We start from the raw sequence: 25,664 nt of genomic DNA on the forward strand, positions 1-25,664 counted from the left end.
ATTATGATTAGTAGACAAGATTGTTTAAGGGTACCAATATTATGATAACATTCATTAAAGCGCTTATATAGTTATACGTACATTTGTATATTCGTGGTCCAGTGGGAGATTGTTAGATAATTATGGGACCACATCATATATATGTAATGTTATCATTAAATCCAGTTATTATGGTAAGAGTATAAATTGTTGATGGACCGATTTATAGAATATTTACTTACCTTGTGGGTTGAGTTCCCGGTTTGACTCAAGATCCTCAAGATCCCTTCCATCTCTCACATTAGGGTTTATCTCCATCTATAAATACATGTGATGAGGAGCAGATCAAGACACATGAAATACACATGAAAATTCATTAGGGTTTGCTGAGGGATTTTAGAGGGAGCTCTTGAGATCAACTGGAAAACCCAACCTAGTTATTCAGATCCGAAGATCATAATGAAATCAGGTATGTAATTGTTATTTCATGTTTAAGTTTTCTTTTAATCAGATTCGAGATTAAAGATCCAAAGTTTATGCTTCCGCGTTTTATGTTTTGGTTATGAAAATAACCAACACCTCCTACCTACTAAATGAATGTTAGAACCAATGTATAAAAAAACAGAAAACAAAATCTATAGAAACATTAAAAAAAGAATGAAACATTAAAACGAGAATGTGACAGATTCATTATCGTTAAGCATAATTACCCCGATTAGTTCCCGTTGTTGGGTTAGATGACTAACATTTTTCCAAAACATCATTGATTTCTAACAAATTTCTTCTCATGAACAAGACCTTGAATGTTTCTTTGATTGTAGTAAAACACATAAGAAAAAAACGTGTAGGAAAATGGAAGGGAGAACTTATATTTATAGCACAAAAGTCCAATATTTTAGAATTTCTGGACCAACAACCACATAGGCATAGCAAATTTGAGGACCGAAACCCTTTTAGAATTCCCTCCAAATCTTATTTTAAATGGCACTTCAATTAATAAATCTCACTTAAGTTTTCTTCCCTACATATTTGGGATGTATTATTAAAGTAAAACTGAAACTTCACAAAAAAAAGTTATGAATACTACGTTTTTCTCCAACAATCAAACTATATATCACTACCATTTCTTATTATTATTATTATTTTCATTTACATACAAGATGATTTATTAGGCCTCTATGGCTCTATCTAGAGTTTTTCTTATCAACCAATTGTATCTCATGGAACTAAAATAGATAAAGTTAATAGTTTGACATGACTCATAAAAATACTTATATTATGTGTTACGATTGTTCATTACATGGCAAAATCATATATAAGGTTCACTTAACATTTAGATGCCAATAAAAACATTTATAAGTTAGATACTTGCTCTTAGTTCTAGATCGATGTGGGCAATTAGATATGTTGGGAAACAAGTCAAAAAATGTTCAAGCCAAAATTACTTTATTGTTGTCCAAAATGAGTTAGACTGGTTTGGTTGATCCAGAAACCTACATGTTTTGTATAATATTTCGTTTTTTAAAAATAGATAAATAAATAATACTCTTGAACCATATATATATATATATATATATATATATATATATATATATATATATATATATATATATATATATATATATATATATATTAAATTATGAATATAGTGAATTGGATGTGAGTATACTACATTAAGTTGTGAATTTTATAAATTAAACTGTGAATATACCAAATTAAATTGCGAATAGACCGAATTAATCTGTTAATTTGATATATTAAGTTGTAATTTTTATATAATTTTTATGAATGAATTAAATGTCCAAATAATATTGTAGATTTTTACTTCTATTTTCTAGGATGTTGTTGGTTGTAAAAAAATTGTAAAAAGACTAAATTAAACTATGAATAGACAGAATTAAACTGTGAATTTGCTATATTAATTTATGTATAATACACAATTTAAACTGTGAAGTTTATGTATTAAACTGTGAATTTATTATATTAAACGGTGAATTTTGCATATTAAATTATGAATCCACTGTATTAAGTTGTGAACTGACCATATTAAATTGTGAACTCACTGTATTAAGTTGTAAACAGACTTTATTAAGTTGTAAACTGACTATGCGAAACTGTGATTTTTTTTATAAATTTTATGTTAAAATATGAATTATTTATGTTTGAACTTTGTATTAATTTTCCTATAAATATATTAATTTTTTCTGTTGTATAAATATGTAATAATATAGTAGTTTTATAATTGTTTACATTAAACTCTAAATAAGTGAATTAATATTTTATTAAACTGGGAATATAGTATTTAAACTGTGAATACATGATTTATATATATATATATATATATATATATATATATATATATATATATATATATATATATATATATAATTTTGAAGGAATGATGGTTGCAACGATGATATAGGTGGTTGGTGGCAACATATTATAGTGGGTTGTGATTATAAAGTTTATGTTTAACGCTTTAAAATTTTTGAATTATTGTAAAATAGATTGTATTAAGTTGTAAATTTTATGTATTAAACTGTAAATGGACTGTATTAAATTATAAAATATTATATATATATATATATATATATATATATATATATATATATATATATATATATATATATATATATATATATATATATATATTACAGTTTTGCTTACTCCTAACATCATCAAATATGGAGCTCTTACCATGCTACAATAATCATATATGGATTAAATAAAAAAATCATAGTTTAGTACACTAATTTGTTTCTAATTCACAATTTAAAAAATTAGTTCACACTCACTCATAACTTAAAATATTAGTTTAGACATTCATTAACAACTTAACAAATTAGTTCAAATACTCATTCAAAGTATTCACAACTTAAAACATAGATCTTTTTCATTGAGACATTTCATCAAACACTTTATATGCCTATTGTTTTTAGAAATAAAAAAGAAAGAGAGCAAAAAAGGGAGGCGGCAACAGAAAATGAGTTCTTATTTAAAAAATAACCAAATCTTACCATAAAACATCAGAATATGGTGGAACCACCACCAGCCACTAGAGAAGACGAGTTTTTGTCATTTCTCGACATATCTGCCCACAACAACACTTTTTTGGCTTCAGATTTGCTCCGGTGTAGTTGGCTACCGGAAAATCTTGACGAATCATAAACCACATGTCTGGAAGAAGGTGCAAACGAAGCAGATCTGAAGGGAGAGGTGAATCATCACCAAAACTTCATAGATCTATAGTAGAAAATCGAAAATCTATAGACAAATATTGTAGATATGAGGCAGAAATCGAAGATCTGGAACTGATCAAATCTGGTACATCTGTTGATGGTGGTTCACCGGTGGTAGGGGACACCAGTTGCGGTGGTGCGGTGGCCGATGATAGATCTGAAGGTGAAACACCTTCATGAGTTCGTTTTTAGCGGTGGTTCCAGATCTAAAGCGAAAAAAACGTTTTTGAACTGACATTCTGGGGGAAGTTGTGCGGCTGACGGCAACGTTCGTCAATATGTAGTCGTCGTTGATGGTGAAGGTGATGATAGCAGATCTGAATAAATCGCACCAAAAAGATCATATATGATCAGATTAGAGTGGCGTCAAAAAATGATAGATCTGGAGGTGTTGGTTGCAGATCTGAAGGTGGTGTTTCTAGATCTGAAGGCGGTAGTTCAAGATTTGAATGTTTTGGTTCGAGATCTAAAAGTGACGGTACAGTTGTGGTCTACCGTCGGCGATATTTTGTTGGCGGCGGTGGTGTCGGCGTTGTCAATGGCGGCCAGAGGCGGTGGGAGGCAAGAGAGAGAATAAGATATATATATATATATATATGTGTGTGTATATATATATATATATATATATACACACATATATATATATATATATATATATATATATATATATATATATATATATATATATATATATTATGCCCTTGGTGTTGCAATTATAAATAGAAAAACATTTGATAGAAAATAAAATGTCAACAGGTGAGTCATCTATTTATTTTCTAACAGAAAGGTGATTCTTGGTAAGGTAGGGAACAACAAGAACATCCAAGAGCTTAAGATTTTTGGATATATTAGAGTTACCAATCCACGAGATATTTAGAATATTACCATTCCCAAACACAACTTGATGTTTTCCGAAATAAGGAACTGAGATATCAAGATGAGTTAAGGAGTTTGTCATGTGGGTCGATGCACCAGAGTCAACATACTAATCCAGTTGAGATTGGGTTAGATTGTTGGATAATTATGGGACCACTTCATAAATATGTACGATATATTATTAAATCCAATTATTATGGTAAGAATATAAATTGTTGATGGACCGATTTATAGAATATTAACTTACCTTGTGGGTTGAGTTCCCGGTTTGACTCAAGATCCTCAAGATCCCTTCCATCTCTCACATTAGGGTATATCTCCATCTATATATACATGTGATGAGGAGCAATCGACACACACGAAAATACACTAAGAAATTCGTATGGTTTATTGCTGGGGGATTTTAGAGGGAGTTCTTGAGATCAACTGGAAAACTCTTCCTAGTCTTCAGATCCGAAAATCATAATGAATCAGGTATGTAATCATTCTTTCATGTTTAAGTTTTCTTTTAATCAGATTCGAGATTAAAGATCTAAGGTTTATGCTTCCGCGTTTATGTTTTTGGTTATCAAAATTACCAACAATTGGTATCAGAGCTTACTTGAATCTGTTACTAGAATTTTTATTTTTTTTTATTTTTGGGTTGAGTTAAGAAGTCTTGATTCTTGAATCGGTCTTTGGTGAAAAACATACATGTTTCTCCCCAATTAAGTCGGAATTGATTTTTGTTTTGTTATTTGCCTTTTATTTTAATTTTTGACCGGTCACGAGAGAACATAGTCTGTTAGTTATGTTTCTTGTCCTTTTCTTGAGACCAAGATGAAAGTGTATTAATTTTTGTCTATTATTATTTGTTTATTTTTATTTTTATTTTGCTTGCACGAGAAAATGATTTGAAATATTATTCATATTTTCATCCAAATGTATCATTGGATGTAGTTTTTGTCTATATACATGATAACATGCATATTTATTTTTATTTTTTGGGTTTTGTCTATGAATTATTCCACTCGTAACTAATTTTGTCTCATGGACTCGAAGAGTGTATCAATGGAAGAAACTATTATATATTTTTTTCCTGCAATATGTATGTCTATTTCACTCTACTATCAAAATCCATTGTTTCCATATGTTTTGCGTCTATTATTTTCTTTATTTATTGGCAAGATTCTATGAATATTTTTCTTGCTTATTAGAGTTTAAAGAAAATATTATTTTTTTAAATGTTTATTCATCAGTTATTGACATTGACTGGAAACAGAGATTGATTTTTTTTTTTGGGGGGGGGGGGGGGGAAGTTAAGTAAATTTTCTGCGTGATACACTTTTGTTTCAGTTTCGCTAACATATCAAGTTATGGCAATTTCGACTGTTATTTACAAAACAAGTTGCAAAACGATTTAAGGAATATCTAATAGATATTCATCCATGCATAAGCATGTGAAAAGTGGCCTCTGTTATTGTGATTCAGATTAATTTCATGTTAGCATTTTTTTACGATATTTGAAGAAACAAAATAATTTCAATTCTATTCTTTTATTTACAATATTTGAAGAAACAAAATAATTGGCTTAATATTTTTTATTTTTATTTTTGGTAGACATCAATTTATGGACGAATTGAATTAAATTGACATGCACATATTTATGGGTTGTAAATTGATTTGAAGTAGTAAGTTTTATTATTATTTTGGAGATCACATACTCATGCACTTTTTATAATAAATATTGCTAATTGCTAAAATAAATAAATAATTGGCTTTAACACTTGTGTGTTTATATTATAGCAGCTTTTGTTTTGAGTTCTACCATATAATATGGTTTATATGCCATTTACTGCTATTATGTGTCTACAATTTACTGCTATCATGTGTCTACAATTAAATTATGATAGTGTGTATGCAATTTAATTCAAAGAGCCGATTTTTTTTAGCACTGTTAATGATATATGAGTTATTATCATTTTTTTTGGGTTTTTAATAAATTCAGTTATGACATTATTTATTTATTTGGAAAATTTATTTTCACACTACATCGTCAATGTGATCCATTTTGTGAAAATTAATTATCTAAGAATCTAAATATTATTGCGGTTTATGTGTTTATTATTGCGGATATCAATCGACCCAAAGGTAGGTTGATATTTTTCCGCAAAAACACATATATGATAATAAACATGCGACAATTTTTTGGGCTACCTGTCATTAATAAGTCAATCCAAAGAATGGTTTGTTAAATGACATGATTTATTGGTGATGTTTATTATTAGATTTTATGGTTTATGTGTTAATTAATGCGGATATTAATCGACCCAAAGGTAGGTTAATATTTGGCCGGATAAACACATGTTTGATGAAATATGTGACAATTTTTAGGTTATATGTCATTAACAAGTCAATCCAAAGAGGGACTTATTAATTGACATGATATATTGTCAATTCTTATTATCAAAATTTATAGTTTATGTGTTTATTAATGCGGGTATTAGCCGACCCAAAGGTAGACTGATATTTGGCCGAATAAACATATATGTGGTGATAAACATGTGGTGATATTTGTTTTTTTTGGTTCCATGTGATTAATAAGTCAATCCAAAGAGGGACTTGTTAATTCACATGATTTATTGTTAATGTTTATCTCTAAAACAAGGATATCTCTTGCAAGTTAGTATTACTGTCCAAAGAGTTGATATTAATGTTGTGTTGATACCTTGTAACGATGTCATAAATTGAATTTATTGATTACGGTTTATGGATTAATGAGCATAAAAATAGATTTGCTTTTGTTTGATTTATGGTATTATATCTGTTAACATTGATCATATTTATGATTCATGTAGTCAATGAGATTAACTTTAAGTAATGGAATGGAGACATTATGTTAGTTCTTCATTGCATGGATATTGACCTTGCATTTTGGATATAGCAACATTATTTGAGGATGTTGAGTTTGGGGGAGAAACAAGGTTAAAACATTGTCCTTAAGGAGGAATCAATCTTGATTCCTATTATTGCTTTCGATAATATGCAGATTATGAATCAGTGATCGACAATGTTATTCAATCTCCTATTTAGAATACACAAACTCAACAACCTCAACTTTGGATCCTATGTGTGGTACCAATGTTTCATCATAAATTTATTATCTCTTTTGGTTTTGAGATAAATAAAGTGGATAATTTTGCGTATCACATATTAAGTGGGAGTAAATTTATCTTTCCGGTTTTGGGTTGATATCTATGCAACCCAAGTTTGGATCATAAGCCAAATGGATTTTGAGATATCTATACATAACAAAAGGCTATATGCTCAACTATAGGAAATCAAATGTTTTGGAGATCATTTTTATTAAGAATATGGTTTTATTAGATGCCAAAATGGTTACCGATCCATATCGGGATACTTTTACATTTTAGCATGATGAGCCATTTCATGGAATAGACTTCGGTAGCTTCTTCTATAATGTCATCAGAATTTGTAGCATGGAATATGGTTGCGGAGATTTGTCACGAGGCTACACATTATTGGTATTGAAAGACCACTAAAGTTGTGATAATAAGTCAACAATATTATATTTCAACAACAGAAGTTCTATTAAGTCAAATCATATTGACATCAAGTTTCCTTCTGTTAATACAATAGTGCAAAATGGAAATATATATAGCACATATGAACAAACTCCATAAAAGCGGATCCGCTCATAAAGGATTACCTCCTTAGGTCTTTCATGAGCATACTACACACGTTGGTGTGATATTTGGTTTTAGTGGGAGTTTTATGGTGCTTTATGTGTTGTTTAAACAACAATTATGTTTTTCTGTACAGAATTAAGAATTCAGTTAACTCCATTATTAGTTGCAGTTATTTGAAGTTTGATCTCACTTCAAGTTAAAAAGGAACTCGTTGGAAATCTATTTAGATTTTAAAACCACACATCATATTTAATCTATGTCGTTAGTTATATATGTATATGTGACCATTGATAGGTTTAGTTACATAAATTGTAACGAAGACCGCTTTGATCCTATACTATTATGATTAGTGGACGAGATTGTTTAAGGGTACCAATGTTATAATAACATTCATTAAAGCGCTTATACAGTTATACATACATTTATATATTTGTGGTCCAGTGGGAGATTGTTGGATAATTATGGGACCACTTCATAATTATGTACGATATATTATTAAATCCAATTATTATGGTAAAAATATAAATTGTTGATGGAATGATTTATAGAATATTAACTTACCTTGTGGGTTGAGTTCCCGGTTTGACTCATGTGAGATGTTAAAATATGTTGAATTTATGAAAAATTAACAATTTGTGTTAATACAGGGTTAAAAAAGGTAATTTGTTATTTATCTATTAAGCAGTTTTTTGTTGTCTTGGGTGGATTTTGTAAAGTATGTAGGTTTGATGGGTTGCAAATTATATTCTTGATTCTTCATCAAGGTCGATGTGCGGATCTTTTGCACCGGTTTGCCTCAGATACTTAAGTTGATTCAAGAGTTGTTTGAGATCAGATCTTTCAATTCACACACATACACACACACCCACCCACACTCGTTCATCTGCTCTCTAATCTCTCTCAATATACTTGCATTATATTAGGGTTTCAGTTAGGGTTTCGTATTTGTTCTTAGTTGCTTCATCTGTAGTCTCTTTAGATTAGGTTGAGCGACCATATTTTAGTGTAGTGTAGGATTTTTCTATAGAGGTTATTGTGTAATACTTCTGTCTATTTGTCCTAAAATAATATAAAAGATGATGATGTTGGAAATATCTGTTTTTACGTTTCTTAACTTGATATCAGAGCTTCAAGGCTCTATTTATCATATCTGAGTGCTTACAGTGCTTTGTTCTTCAAGTGATGTAAAGGTACATGTTCTTGTTTCCTTCTTCACGTTTATTTCTTTGTATATCCCCACAAACTAATTCGGTCAACGGTTTTCTCTTAAACTTTGGGTTTTTCGACATAGATTGTGTAGATCTAGAGGTTTGTCTTCCTAAATCGATATATCAGTTATTTCTTGTTTGCTCTTTAGAGCTTGGTTACTGTGAAGTGGTTGTGGTTTTTCAAATCGTTGGTGGATCGTTGCTTCTTGTTCTCTGTTGCGGGATTGTTGTTCCAATTCTCATCTCGGAGGTGATCGTTGTTTCTTGCCTAATTGGTCGGTCACTCTCCTTTGTCCTGAAATAACTCTCTAAGGATCGAGTTTCATTACCGATTAACCTTAGTAGGGAACGAAACCTGAGAGCAAATTGATTTTTTGTTTGTATCGTCTAAACCACTGTGAGAATTTTTGTTTCCATTCTTTTTTTTTTTTGGAATTTAATTATCGGAGATCTTGGTTGTCTTTAGTACACCTGTTACTTGTGTTATCTGTTTTCTACTATTTGTTTTAATTATTTTTTTCAACTCTATGATTGCTGTCCTGGACCCCGACATACAGTAGTGACCATCTGCACTTTGAAGCTATCATAGTTGTCTATGTTTTCCTGATAAGTGTGTTAGGTATTGTGCATTCTTGTCTATTTGATTGAATTCTTGTTGAAATGGCTGGTCCAACTGATGAATCTTCTAGATGAAGTAAGGTTGAATCTGTTAATTCTGATGATCCTTTGTATATTCACCCATCTGATAACTTTGTGACTACTATTGTTATACTATTAAACTTACAAGGACCGAAAATTTTCGTATTTGGTGTAGCTCTATGATTAGAAGTCTAAAAAGCACGAAGTAAATTGGGGTTTGTAGATGGGACTATTAAAAAGGACACCACTAATGCTACTAAATCTTCTAAATGGGAGCGGGTTGACATTGTCATTTGTTCTTCGATTCATTGTTCTGTCTATATATTCTAGCCATGCCTACTCTGAGTCCTCTGAGGAAATATGGAATGAGTTGTTTGAAACATATAATAAATCTGATGGTTTTGTAATTTTTAACATCCATCAATGAAATAAGGGGGTGTTTGGCTTATCTTTTTGGGAGGCAAAAGTTCTTTTGGCAAAAGTTACAAAAAGTCAGGATTTCCTTACTTTTCCAAAAAGTCAGTTTTCCTTATATCAAAAATCCAAAAGTTGCTTTTAAAATGTTATTACCAAACATCTTTTGCATTTTATCTTTTCCAAAAAGAACTTTTGGGCTCTCAAAAGACAAGCCAAACACCCCCTAACTCTCTTAGTCAAAATGGTTTTTCTTTTTCGGAATACTTTAGTAAACTTGATTCTCTTCGGAAGGAATTTGATGGTCTTACAAATTTAATTAAGTGTACTTGTGAGGCTGCAAAAACATTTAATTACCACTCAAAACTTATGAATCCGATAACATTTTTAATCTGGTTTAGATGAATCTTTTAATCCAGTAAAGAGTTATATTCTTTTAATGGGTTGTTTGCCTAATGTTAAAGCTGCTTTCTCCATTGTTTCTCTTGAAGAGTCTTATCAGAAGAGTGGATCATTCTCCTCTTCTTCCACTTCTACTTCTAAAAATCAATCTTCTGCATTTAACAGTAGATTCCATGATAATAGGAAAAATCAATATTCAAATCAAAATAGGGGAAGAAATCTAAACTTACAGTGTAAGAACTATGGTCTTAAAGGACATCTTATTGAAAAATATTATAAATTGATTGGATATCTTGAATATTTCAAAACTAGAAATGAATATAATGGTCAAACAAATCAAAAATATATATATTTTTTCTACAAATTCTTCATTTGTTTCTAATCATTCTTTAAGTAGTCCTTCCAGTATTCGTGTTGAATCAACCGGAGTTAGTGATACTTATTTTCTCACTAGTGAATAATATAGCAAATTTCTTAAACTTATTAATGAGAAACCTCAAAGTGAAGATGTGACTGCCAATGCTAACATTGCAGGCACATATTCATTTAAAGCTTGTAACTCAACTGTTTTTTCTCAAAATTGAGTTGTTGACTCTGGTGATAGTCAACATATGATAGTTGTAGAGTATATTCTTCATGAAACTATTGATGTGTATCTAAACTAAATCTTCTTGTTAATTATCCTAATGGCTCGTGCCAAAGTTGATAAAATTGGAAATTTACAAGTGTCTAAAAATCTAACTTTGTTTGATGTTGTTCCTGACTTTAATATAAATCTTCTTTTTGTTCATAAATTGTGTAAAGATACAAAATGTGAAGTCATCTTTAATGAACATAACTGTAAAATTCAGGATTTGCATTCCAAGAAGATTGTGGAGAATGGTAGGGAGTCAGCGGGTTATATTATCTTGACTCCATTCCAAAAGGTAATAATTGCGAAAAAATCAATATAACTAAATGTTGTGTATCTAAACTAACTTGGCATAGTAGGTTAAGACATATGTTAATTAGGCTTTAAATACTTTAAATGATACCTTAAAGTTTTCAAATGAATCTCTTGCTGCTTGTGATGTATGTCATAAAGCTAAACAAACTTGTGAGTCTTTTTCTCTTAGTAATCATGTATCCACTAAATTAGGAGAGCTATTTCACTTAGATATATGGGGACCCTATAGAGTTTGTACTAGAGAAGGTTATGAGTATTTCTTAACTATCGTGGATGATTTCAAATCTTAATAAAACTGTTCAACCCAAAACCTTTGATGAAGCCTTTTCTGATCATAATTGGATAGATGCTATGAGAGTGGAAATGAAAGCCCTGTATCGTAATCATACTTGGGATATTTCATAATTACCTAAAAACAGAAAACCTATAGGATGCAAATGAATCTATAGAATTAAATATAAACCTTATGAGGAAGTTGAAAGATATAAAGATCGACTTGTTGCTAAAGGATATAGTCAAAGAGAGGGTGTGGACTACCAGGAAACATTTTCTACTATAGCAAAAATTGTTATTGTTTGTGTAATTATTTTTTTGTCTGTTAACAAGTCTTGGCCTTTATATCAACTTGATATTAATAATGCATTTTTATATGGTGATTTGTCTGAGGATGTGCATATGTCTCTTCCTCAAGTGTATCACACTAAAGGTGATAACAGAGTCTGTAAATTAGTAAAATCGTTATATGTTTTAAAACAAGCTCCTAGAAAAGGGAACGAAAAATTATGTTATGCTCTTTTTAGTTTTGTTTTTTGTCAAAGTATAAATGATTGTTCATTGTTTGTTAGGAATAAAAATAATTCACTTGTTGTTTTACTTGTCTATGTTGATGTTATTATACTTATAGTAGATAATAAAGAAGAACTTAATAGAGTTAGATTTTTTCTTAATACAATGTTTTTAATAAAGGATTTAGGAAAACTTAGTTATTTTCTAGGAATTGAAGTTTTGAGCATTGATAAAGGTGTGTATTTAAATCAAAGGAAGTGTTGTCTAGAACTTCTTTATGAATTTGGAATGCTTGGTTGCAAGCCTTCATTAACTCCTTTAGAAACTAATTTTGTTCCTAATAGAGATTCTAATGATGATAAGGATCCTTGTCTTGAAAATATTACTGAATTTCAAAATTAATTAAAAAAACTGATTTTATCTTAAATAACTAGACCTAATATCACTTACTGGGATCAGATTTTGTCTCAATTTATGCATAAACCTCATAAGTCTCATTTAAATATTGCTTTCAGACTTCTTAGATAACTTAAAAGTAGTGTAGGTAGAGGGATCTCTATTGTTAAATCTAACTATTTTGACATAATGATATTTATGGATGTTGATGGAGCTAAATGCTTATCTTCTAAAAGATTTGTGACTGGTTATTTTGCATATATTGGGAAGTCTTTGGTTTCGTAGAAAAGCAAGAAACAATCAATTGTTTCAAGATCTTCCACTGAATCTGAATATCGTTTGTTGGTCTGTGACATGTGAGGTTATTTGGATTCATAAAATACTTTTTGATTTTGGTTTAAAAAATTTAACTTTTGTAAAGATATTTTTATAATGAATCAACTATTAAGTTAGCTTTAAATCCAGTCTTTCATTGAATAGACTAAACATTTTGAGATAGATTTGCACTCTGCGAGGGAAAAATATTGCTAATGGTATAATAAAAGTCGAAAAGATTAGTTCTGAAAATCAAAATGTGGATATTTTGACTTAATCTTTAGTTGTATATCAGCATAATTTTCTTTTGAATAAAATTGGTTTAATTAATCCATTTAATAAAGATTGACTTTTTAAGGAATAAATTTGTTATGTTTGAGAAGGGGTGTTAAAATATGTTGAATTTATGAAAACTTAACAATTTGTGTTAATGCAAGGTAAAAAAGGTAATTTATTATTTATCTATTATGTAGTTTTTTGTTGTCTTGGGTAGATTGTGTAAAGTATGCAGGTTTGATGAGTTGCGGAGTCTATTATCGATTCTTCATCCGGGTCGATGTGCGGATCTTTTACATCGGTTTACCCTAGATACTTAAATTGATTCAAGAGTTGTTTGGGATTAGATCTTTCAATTCATACACACACACATGCGTTCACCTGCTCTCTCGTCTCTCTCACTGTATTTGTCTTAGATTAGGGTTTCATATTTGTTCTTAGTTTATTCGTGTATAATCTCTTTAGATTAGGTTGAGTGATCATATTTGAGTGAAGTGTAGGATTTTTCTAGTGACATTGTGTAGTTCTTGAAAACCATCTGTTTGTTTGTCCTTAAAGAATATAATACATGATGACACTACTACAAAAAGCTTATAGGACCCAGTTAAATCAATTAAAGAACCCGGTTTCGAACCGGGTCTTAAAGTCAGCGAGTCCTATGTGAAAAAAGGAATAGAACCCGGTTTTAAAACCGGCTCCTATCTGACACAAAAGAGGAATATAACACACAATATAAGAGGAATATAACACACAATATTTGATCATATATGAAGATTAGGACGCGGTCCAATTCTTTTTGTGAACTAAGTTCAATTCTTTTTAATATAGTTAATTTGATGTAATTTATTGAACTTGAGTATCTTTTCATGTAATTCTAGACCATTGGTCAAAAATAGTATATACATGAAAGTAAACTGATGCCTATACAACATACAATATAAACATCACCTAAGTGATTACTTGTGTTCTAGATGAGAAAAAATTGATATAAAAAAGAAACAAGATATGAGCATTAACTTGACTAATTGGAATAGAAATGAGCACTTGGTAATCAAGATAGGGGGTGATATGGCCACCATTAAGGATATATAAAAAAGTCAAATAACCTTTGTTTTTTTTTAAAAATGGGTCATATAGTTTTGTAGAATGCATGCATTGTCCTAGTAAGACTAATAGAACTCAGTTGTTTTTTTGAAACCGGGTCATATACCCATAAAACAAAAAGTCCCGGTTGTTATGCTGGGAACCAGGTCATATTGCTGCTCCCCTTTTAGATCCCGGTTATTTCATAATATGTCCCGGTTTTTCCAAAAAACGGGTCCTAATTGGCGAGTCCTATATCACGCTTTGTATTAGTGTGATGTTGGGAATATTTGCTTTTACGTTTCTTAACAAATGTACTTCCCTTGAATATGACTTGTATTATTATTGAGTATCTATAATATACATATAACTGAATAACCTAATAATAAAGAATTGAAATACTATACATAACATGTCATTATCTATCACTATTGTGTTTATCAATATCTAGATTATCGCCAATAAACATCATTGAGGTAACGGTTTGTTTTCCATAGAACCAATTTGTTTCTCAGTAGGTTTCGGTGGCTGCTTTGAAAACATTAAGGAAGCTTGTGTTGTTGTGTCGTCGTCTTGGTTCTTTGGGCCCTTTGGTGGTGTTTTCCACGCACTATTATCTATACCACCAAACATGACGCCAACTTTCCCAAAACTACCCTTGGGTTCATCACTTGTAGGGGTCTCATCAGGTTGCGGCATTGTGATCCTTATGACGCCATTGGGGCACAATGCCATCATTGCCACTGTCTCATACACCTATTACCAGATCACCACAAATAATTAAGTTCAAAACTTGACACGTGTGGTTAGCCATACAAGAAAATACCTTGCATATATCATAGGCTTTTTCGACCCAACGTTTTCCTTGACAAGTAATAATAATATACTCTTTGCACTCCTTAAACAACTTGTACAGATCTTCGTTAGTTGAAATTCTAGTCTCAGCAATCGTACATCCTGAACTGAGCTGAAATTTTAAGTGATTTATATCATCAAAACATATATTCAATGATTTGAAATATCAAACTTGTGGTTTTTAACAGAAACACAAAGATTAAATAAGTTCGATTGTGCTTACAAGAGAAAGAAACAACTGCTCAAAGAAACCAGAAGGTGAGATGTTCTCAAAGCCATGCAGAATACCTTCCCTATAAAGAACGATACCGATTTTCTTCAACACGGGATAGGAAATTTAATAAATGGAATAGTAAATTACGTATTGTTCTGGTCCCTAAGTATAATTGAGTTTTGCAATTTTGGTCCTTATCTGAGCTTCTTGTTGCATTTGTGCTCTTTTTTCAAGTAAAATGAACATATTTTGTCCCTAGAATAACTGATTTTTGTAATCTTGGCACAGAATTAGTCATGTGCTTGGGACATGGACAAGAAAACCTTACAAAAATCCCAAATAATGACTAAAATGGCAAGAGAAAACTTATTGGTACTAAAATTTCAAAAGTCAACTATATTCAGTAAGGCGGTCGTGATGAATTAAATATTCTCAAAGGCTCAGGACGAGCCAGAAAAAAAAGGTCCTTATCGTTATAATAAAAAAAGGTCCATATGAGCTGCCCACTTTGTCCCCCTTAACAGCATCCAGTGACATTCAGTAAAGAAAAATGTAAACCCCCTCAACGGCGCCCTGTGATATTCAGTAAGGAAAAATGTAATTTACTCTAAGAGAAATAAAATCGTCTCACTTACACTGATAAATCCTCATCGTATAATGGAGATTGTTTAACAGCAGGTATCGACTTTGCAGCTTCCCATAGTTCTCGCCACAAATTACCTTAAAATCATGAAATCAAGCGTCAGAAAACCGGCAGAAAAAAGAGATAACAAGAGGGTGTTGATATATATACCTTCTTTTTGCATACGCGTACTGAGTTGTCCTTTAGAAGAAGAAAGATCACCATTAATGGATTCTCTACTCTCATCATCTGTTGATGTTTCTGTCCAGTCAGGGGGTGAGTGCCATCTAACGAAATCTTCTAATATGCAACCTGGATTTGCTGCCTAAAGCAAGATTTATAGCCGAAAGCAGAAACAGTAAGCTAGCGGTTAAAATTTCTTTTTTAATGAAACCATTTTCGTTAAAAGTTCACCTTGAAAGCCTGCATGTCAGAGAGAAGCTGAGAACACCCCGCACCAACACTGAACACATATATAAAGTGTCAATTTGTGTGAAAAATCATAGTTGCCAGCTTGAGTTGGATGAAATGGAATAAATGGGGCATGAGTTATACTCATGTTTGGGTGGTCTCAAGGAATGGAATGAAAAAATGAATTTAATAAATTGTATATAAAAGTGCTTTGGTTCAAAACATAAGCGCATGATACCTATACATAGAAATAACAAGTTCAATCTCCGCCGTTTGATCAAAAAAGCAAAAGAGGTTATAAAAGTCAAGGTATGGTCATTGGATGAACTTCATCAAAGCCAAGAAAATTGACTTATTTGGTTTAGCCGTAGCCCACCATTGTATTGTATGTAAATACAATACATAACTTTAAACTCTATTTAGCACATTATTTTACTTATAATTAAAGAATTTTTATTTATAAAAACTTAATAAAAGCTCATTAAACCCCAAATGATTTATGATAAAGTTAAAAAAAAAAAAATTGTTATTTCAAAAATAAAATCGTAATTTAATTAAGATAATAAAAAAATATAATTACTTATGTCAATAATGTTTAAATAAATAAAAATTAAAAAATTTCATCTTATTTCACAATGACATTAAAGAAAAAACACCAATTAACTAAGGAACGAAAATCAACAATATTGAAGGATGCACTAACCTCCCAGTACGTAAGACGAGTTCCTCCGTTTCCCTAATAACGTCTTCGGTAAGCAACGGCCCTTCCTATGAACCAAAACGTTAAGAAAAACAGGACACAATTTCATGATAACCAATGGCATATCTCGTAAATATGATCAAATCAAACCTGCATAATAGGTGTATACACAGGTTCACCAGTTTTCAAAAGTTTGGTGTTCTCAAGTCGTTTGTGAGCTCCTAATCTGAGCACACGTTCCCCAGAGCTAATCTTAGCATACAAATCAGGATCACGATTGCCTTGTTTTAGAACCGCATCTAATGATTGGGTGGCAATAAGTCTCCTTTGTTTCCTCGAAATACAACAATTGATAACCTGCAAATCCTGGTACAACAGACAGGAATTTAAGTTTGGGATTTCATCCCGAGGGATTCCTGGTATGTATTGTCCTTCACACCATAGCCTTCTCAACTGTATATCAAATTTTTTTTTAAAAAAAAAAAAAAAAAAAAAGAGGGTAAGTTAATATACGTTGAAACTTTCAACTCATGTAATTAAATAGACCAATCAGCTCAACCACGTTTAATTAAATAGATTGCGTTAGCATTGAAACTTATGACATGATATCAACCCATCAAACGTATAGTATTATTATTATTATTATTATTATTATTATTATTATTATTTTCTTTAATCTTATAAATTCAAAGAATACAAAAAGCAAAATCTCAAATTCTTAAAAATTTAGAATCGTACTCGGACAATTAAATTGTAGTTACCTTTCTTTTTAAATTTTAACAATTTTTTGTGTTTGTAACTTAGTTAATAATTAAGTCTACATTTGTTTTTAACTTTATTTAACCTATAAAATTTCAATGGGTCCAACCAGGTCGACCCCGTTTATCGTTGGGTTGTGAGAATATGGTCGACCCATATTGAAAAATTGTAACCTTATCATTAAACATGTTGTGTCATGTTTGAAAATCTGAACCAATTTTAATCAAACAGTCTACACAAACCCAACCCAACCCAGCACCATAAAAGATTGATAAGAGCAACTCACTTCTAAAACAACCCTTGACCAAAACAATGCCATTTTCCTCAATGTTTTCAAACTTCCAACAACTTCGGCAAGCTCTGTAACGAAGCTCTCCGGAGGAGCTCCATGAATTTCTTTGGAAAAATTAGTAATGGTTTTATTTGTCTTAAAACAAGATCCAACCTTCTTTCGAGAAAAATTTCCTTCTGCAAATATCTTGCAATGATTATAATGGTAGTGAAATGTTATCAAGAGGGACTTCAAGAAACTAAATAATGTCACTTTTTTCAGGGAAGACAACATTAAGTTAGTAAGTAAAGAATTTACCCGCATTGAGAAGTGAATGGATAAAAGACATTACTTTTTCATTACGACCAAACTCAGAAGAAAACTTATCATCTTCCCTCTCCCCCACTACAAATGACTTCATAGCAGATAAGCTTAAACCCGATCTCTCTTTTACAGGTGATGAATCTCTTGATGATGCCAAAAGATCCTTCATCGACCTTAAACCTTTTGTGGTCCTGATTTCATCATCATAACATGTAGATCATTCACAAATAAAAGCACAGAAAAAAAAAAGTTATATTAGAAAATACTTACTGAAAACCTATGGCCAATTGCTTTAGCACGGTTGATGATGGTATGATATTGTTATTCAGCTCAACATGAGCTGGTGAATCGTCCTCTTTTGCCTAAAATATATGAAGATCTTTGTATAATGAACATACGTACTACTAAGTATTTTTTGGATATGGGTTTTTAATGTGATTATTGCTACATGTTTTACTTTTACAGAATGTTTATGTGGGAAGAAGAAGTTACCAGAAAATTAGGAATCCCCTTTAATAGGTATACATTTCCATCAAAAATCGGAAACGACATTTTCGGATTATCGGTTCTCTTAGCTTCTTGGACTCCCTTTCTTCCCAAAATCTTACGTTTTCCAACGAGTCCTGCCGAAAATTTATCCATGATTAGTATCTTAGATTGGCATCAAACATATACATTGATCGATTAAAACCCTTCGAATAGTGTAATTGGACCATAATGAATTGGAATATGAAACAATGCAAATTGTGGCCAAAAACATGGAGAATGAATATGTACCTAAGTTACAACGAGAACCATTATTTCCGGATATCGGCGATTTCTTTAGGGAATCAACTTCTTTCAGGCAATGAGGATTTCAGTTGAGAGAACTCAAAAAGGAATTACAAGCTTCTAAATATAGAATGATTTTGAAAACAAGTGGAAATCAAGAGAGATGGAAACCTAGATCGGCGGAGTAATCTGATTTTTTAATATCCGTGATTTTCTGGTTGGTGATCAAGTGATTTGTGAGAGCGTATTTGTAGGGAATCTAGTTTGCTTCCATTTGATTCGTGGAACCACGAAATATACATAGAATTGAGAATTGAGTGTAGTGTGTATAAGTAGATTTAAAAAACACGTCGGTATGTATATGTTGATTTAAAAAACATGTAAAAGTCATAACTTTTTTTTACCAATAATTCTAAACTACTCCTAGCCTAATACCTAATTCCACCGACCAGATTTTGCATTCGACCTCAAAGATGCAGGACAACACATGATGATACCGCTGAACTCGAAGAAGCCCTTTGGTGTAAAATTCATAGCTAGCTAAGCATAGTTGCAAAACGGGAGCTGATTTTTCTACATGTAATTTTTGATCTATCCACATATTTTTATACAAATAGACAATTATACTCTTTATTTAAAGTTAGAGATATTAAAGAGAGAGACAGACCAATGTTTCCGAAACTGTAACAACTCAAATTTTCAAAAGAAAGTTTTCAATTTTAATAAATCAAACCATTTCCATAAACTATGAAATCCCAAAGCAACTGTTTTCAAATCCACATGCATTACAACTTTATTTTAAGAAAAAAAACAACATCAAAGTGTCCCATAAAATGTCGGTGAGAGAGTGCACGCTGCGCCATCAAGCCTTGCCCTTGCCCTTGGGTTCAGATGTACCTGAAACAATACCACAAACTGTAAGCTAATGCTTAGTGAGTCCCCCAGAGCATATCCCACACACAACCCACATAACACATATCAGGTTAGCTATAAGCTACACATATCATATAAGCCATGCATACAACAGATAAGGAAGCCTTGGAAACCCTCCAGGGTCTTACACCTAATGCCACGGGAACCCCTACGTGGTCTTATCTGCCATGGGAACCCCCACATGGTCTTCCTGCCTTGGGAACCCCCACAAGGTCTTCCTGCATTGGGAACCCCAACAAGGTCTTCCTACCAAACTAGACATAATGCAAACTCTACAAGCAGATATACTAGGATGCCCTGGAAACCCTCCAAGGACTTATACTAAATGCCACGGGAACCCCCACGTGGTCTTTCATGCAAATTCCATACTATCATATCGCATATTCAATCAACAATCCGCATCTCATAAAATGGGCCGACCTTGGTACCTTGGACCCATTGATATGGTGAGAAGACTCACCTCTGTCCGAAGAATCCGAAAGTTGTTCTCCTAACTGCCCGCAACCACCCACACTGAATAATAATGTTAACCAACTGTAACATCCATAAAAATTATGTCAAATTTAAACTTTTTAAAACATTAAAAACCAACAATTATTACAAATTTGTTTCAAACCAGTTCTATATCAGAGTATCCCAGAAACATAGATATAAAATATGAGGAGTTGTACGATCACACATTTGCCTTCCCACAATCATCAGATGCACCTGAAACAATAATCGATAAATGTAAGCTCGAAGGCTTAGTGAGTTACCCACAAAATACCGATACACATACAGTCCACATAACCATAACAACAATATCATAACATAACGAACAAAACAGCATGCAATGGGCCCACAACTTTACAGACTGGATTACCCCTGGGCCCACAGTGTGAGTCTGGATTGCCTTCTGGGCCCACAGCTCACATCTGGCTTGCCACTGAGCCCACAGTACGAGTCTGGCATGCCCTACCCGGCCCCCAACTCGTATCTGGAATGCTCCTGAGTCCTCAGTATGAGTCTGGCATGCCGTGCCCGGCCCTCAGCTCATATCTGGAATACTCTAGGGTTTGTTGGCTACCGCACGCAGCAGTACAACCTCAACCCATCCCACATAATATGTCGACATATAACACAACTAATGCACATAGATAATCAGATAATAACACAGGTAGTCCTACAGATCTACCAAACTGGCATAGCAACTAGCATGCAAAACTAACTCATAATCAATATAATACCAACTGCTAGGATAACATATCCAATGGGTCGGCTGTAACATCCTGTTTCAGATCGTCCGTGATCAGGGTTCGTGTGCTGTAAACCGGGCATGAGGAGGTCTCGGGGTTGCGACGAGTTGCTAGAAGCTTAGGGCATCTCGTCACCTTTCCGTGGGTTTGAGGTTCATGGGAATCGAGGTTATATCGAGGAAGCAATGGAAATTTGAAGTTGTGGCAAGATAAGTCCCTTATTTGAGAAAGGTTGCATCTGAGTACGCTGGGCGTACATGTGACAACCGTCAAATTCAAGTCAAAGTCAAAGTCAAAGTCAACAAGTCAAACCAGTCAACTTAACTAGTACTTGTATGTTAAAAGTTATTCTATGTATAAAAATGTGCATCTTTATGTCAAAAATTCAAGTGTCTCGAAGAATCTATGTGTTAATAATGTAAAAACCCTAAAAAGGGAGTTAAACGCATCAAAACACGACTAAGGACCCTTTCGGGGACTTAAAACGATCATTAACGAAGCATAACGGGGTTCGCGAACCTTGCAGTTGTTAGATTATGCGATAATAAATGGCTAAGGTGAAATCTCTCCAAGTATGTGAAATCTCTCCCAAATCTCTCCAAGAATGTGAAATCTCTCCAAGTAAGTGAAATCTCTCCCAAATCTCTCCAAGTATGTGAAATCTCTCCCAAATCTCTCCAAGAATGTGAAATCTCTCCAAGTATGTGAAATCTCTCCCAAATCTCTCCAAGAATGTGAAATCTCTCCAAGTATGTGAAATCTCTCCCAAATCTCTCTCAAACTTTTTCTGGTCATCCGGGTCATCCCGACCCTTAACTTGGTCAAAAATCACGCAAAACGGAAAGATTTCTCGAAAAACAGCCATATAGAACCGAAACTCCTCTTAGGAACCGAAACTCCTCTTAGGAACAGAAACTCCTCTTAGGAACCGAAACTCCTCTTAGGAACCGAAACTCTTCTTAGGAACAGAAACTCCTCTTAGGAGCCGAAACTCCCCTTAGGAGCCGAAACCCTCCTGTCAGAACCGAAAGTGTCAGAAGCCTCTTGGACCGAAACCTCAGCGGACCGAAGCTTAGCAGCGAGGACCGAACTTCGGCCCCCATCCGAGACCCTCGCATCCCACTTCGGACCTTCGGACCCTCGGCCTACTCTCGGTCCTTCTTCTTCCCTTCTCTCGGTTCCTAGCTCCTAAGAGCCGAACCTCGCAGGTTCGGTCCCTATTGTCCGGTTTTCGACTACTTTCGCCTCATAAGCCCGTTTTTGACGCTTTTGATATGATTTTTTCACCAAATTCATATTTTTATCATTTTTAACCCCTAGAACTATTATTTTAATTATTTTTCAAGGATTTATTAATTATAAATCATTATTTTACAATAAGAAGAGTATTCTACACCACAAATGGGTCAAGTGTGCCCACTTGCCTCCTATGTGTCACTTTCTCATTGGTCCAACCTTATCCACATCACACAAACCAAGGCAAACATCCCTTCACCCTAGCCACTTGCTCCAGCAACCCTGCATATAAGGAAATGCCTGGGATTCCCTTGATCTTTTACTTCACCATCAAAATTATACACTTCTTAAACCATCAAGAGGGCCTCTTTTCTCTCAACTTTCAGCCACACTTTTGATGTGTTCTTAAGTCATTTATTTACTTATTGGTAAGTATTTCCTTCTAACTCAAGTGTTATTACATGTTTTCATAAAACTCTTGGATTAACGACTCATATCTTCACACCAAAAATCGTTCTTAGGATCATCCAAAACTTCGTGTGTTCATCAAGTGATCTAGACTTGAAACTCATCATCTTCAACCTTCCACTCTACAATAAATCACTCAAGGTGAGTTCATACCCCTACATTTTCTAGTTTTCTTCAGTTTTCAGGGGGGGGGGGGAATACAAGTTAAAATACCAAAACATATTCAAAACTTAACTTGACAGCTTACAACAGAAAATTTGTGACCTGTTCACGAACTGTTTTACCCAACTTAAACTTAATATCTTTCAAAACTGTTTAATATGCAAGTAGCTCAGGTTTATAGCTTTAAAATGACTACTTGCACATCTCCATACGATTTTCCTACGATTTATGGTGATTTTTACAAAACTGCCTATCATTTCAGAAACGAATTCGGACCAGTCTGTGATTATGAACACTTTCACATAATTTAGAGACTTCTAAAAATCATAATAAAAATTATGAATAAACTAGACACATTTTCTAAATTCTCAGAGTTTACGGAGTTAGTTTTCGACTCCGTATGATTTTTCTATGATAATTTCAAAACAGTGCAGAAAGGATAAAAACTAGTTGCATAGTTTACCTTATTAACAACACTTTGTAGTATGTTGAGCAAAGTGCATAACAATAAGTTTCTCAATGTTTGGATGCATTCTTGTTAGTTTATCATCATAAACAGAAATTAGTCATTCATGTTAAGGTTTTTCCTCCATTCATTTCGAACACATATAATAAACTACATTAAGTATATAGTTTATGAATTTTCGATAAAAGCATACTACATGGAAAAGGTTTTACTCTCAAAACAAATGGGTTTTTCATATAGTACTTGATAAACTATAATAGTAATAGTTTATGGATTTATATCACAAATGTATTTTCATAAAAGGTGATTTCACTTCCTCCGCGGAAGAGGTTTTATACTCAAAATTATATGTAAACTAGTTAACGTAAGTTGTGAGACATTCTCCTTCGGGGTACTCTTAAGTACCACAGAAAATCCTGAATTAGTTATAACCAGAGTCTCTTGTAGGGAGAGCGTGATAATTGTGTATAGATCTATATTGGGATTGACAACCCACACCCATGCTGCTTGCATAAGTCCGATCGGCCGATCGGGGGTGACAAGTGTCATTTCGATTCCGATGCCTGAAGAACGTCGTAAGCAGGTTATTCTGTCGTAGTATGGTTATAACGACTCACATAGGGAGTTAACAATCTTTCCAGTTTACATGAAAAATTCTACTTTGAAAAGGGGTTTTACTTCTAAATTAAACGAGTTTATGCCGATTTAAACTTGCATGAATTACTCTAAGGATGGAAAAATACTTGTATATTCTCGGTCTTGACGCTTAAGGCTACATGACTTTTTATAAGGAAAATATTGGATTTTCTTTGGAAACACATTCCCATTATGAACATTATAAGCACAAAACACACACATATTCTCTGTCTTAAGAATTAGGACGACATCACTTTTATAAGGAAAATATTGGATTTTCTTTGGAAAACATATTTCTATCAAAACTACATTTCATCTAAAATTGTTAGACTTCAGCTATAATTGCTAAGTGTATATGCTAGAGTTATATAACAATCTAGTCGCAATCGACCTAGAATTGGTGGGCCCGCCTTACTTCCTGTTCCTTGTTTGGTTGTGGACCTAGGGCAGACCCATTATATTCGACGGTTTATTTAAATTAAATTTTATATAACTTATATACACTGGGTGATTATAGAAGGAATCTACGGGTCTTTCTAGGGTACATTATTGCATAACATAGGAATATATTAAATTTTCTGGAATCATATTCTATCGCTTTTTACAAGGAAAACGGCTTCTTTCTCAAATAAAACTCTTATGAACTCACCAACTTAATTGTTGATGCTTTTTCAAACTACTTGTATTCTCAGGAATTCAGTGAAACAGGAAATCAACCGCTTTTGAGGATGGGACGTTAAATCGTCAAACATTTCATTTTTGTCATCATAAGTGTAATTGATTGGAAACATGTAAACACATACTATTGTATAGCTTTTTCAATTATAATTATGATGGTTGTATTTACTTTGGGCACTATTATACTCGTTGTTGTGATACTATACATGAAGTCCTCCACCCCTGGACGTTTCCGCCATCCTTGGTTTGGGGGTGTGACAGATTGGTATCAGAGCATTGTTTATAGTGAACTAAGTATATCGAACCACATAAGATATACAAACTATAAATGCATTGGGACTTAAATCTCTGATTTAAACATTTTCAAATAACTCTACTTTTAGAAATAAATAGTTTCTTGTTAAAAGTATAAGTACATACATACATACCGGTTTAGTGCCACGTCTAAGGAAAACACAAAAGTTAAAAATAGAAGAGTTGTGCAATGTGAATATGCCCTGGGATATGCAATCAAGTCTGGGAGGAATATAGCCTGATCAACTATATTCGTCCGAGAAGTGACTAGTATGTGCCGGGGGATAGTCATAGTGGACAACGAGTCTATCAACTTACCAACACCCATACCAGAAAATTGTTAACAACCAAACATAACATTTAAAATACTATAGGAGTATT

General features: G+C 32.7%; 1 protein-coding gene across 1 annotated transcript; it reads right to left on the reverse strand.

Annotated features, from left to right (window-relative positions):
- Positions 1–14,607: 14,607 nt before the first annotated feature.
- Positions 14,608–19,377, reverse strand: LOC145125201 (uncharacterized). Its single transcript, XM_079060696.1, has 13 exons — positions 19,182–19,377; positions 18,897–19,027; positions 18,675–18,766; positions 18,399–18,595; positions 18,096–18,277; positions 17,201–17,503; positions 17,054–17,118; positions 16,354–16,402; positions 16,111–16,264; positions 15,953–16,037; positions 15,327–15,396; positions 15,075–15,215; positions 14,608–15,004 (listed from the first exon to the last, which is right to left on the reverse strand). Exons 2-13 carry the CDS (start codon positions 18,954–18,956, stop codon positions 14,717–14,719), a joined length of 1,686 nt encoding a protein of 561 aa, XP_078916822.1. The 5' UTR covers positions 18,957–19,027; positions 19,182–19,377; the 3' UTR covers positions 14,608–14,716.
- Positions 19,378–25,664: the final 6,287 nt, after the last annotated feature.

Source organism: Lactuca virosa, chromosome 7, assembly GCF_052849685.1.
Source record: "Lactuca virosa cultivar CGN04683 chromosome 7, Lactuca_virosa_CGN04683_v6, whole genome shotgun sequence".
NCBI lineage: Eukaryota > Viridiplantae > Streptophyta > Magnoliopsida > Asterales > Asteraceae > Lactuca > Lactuca virosa.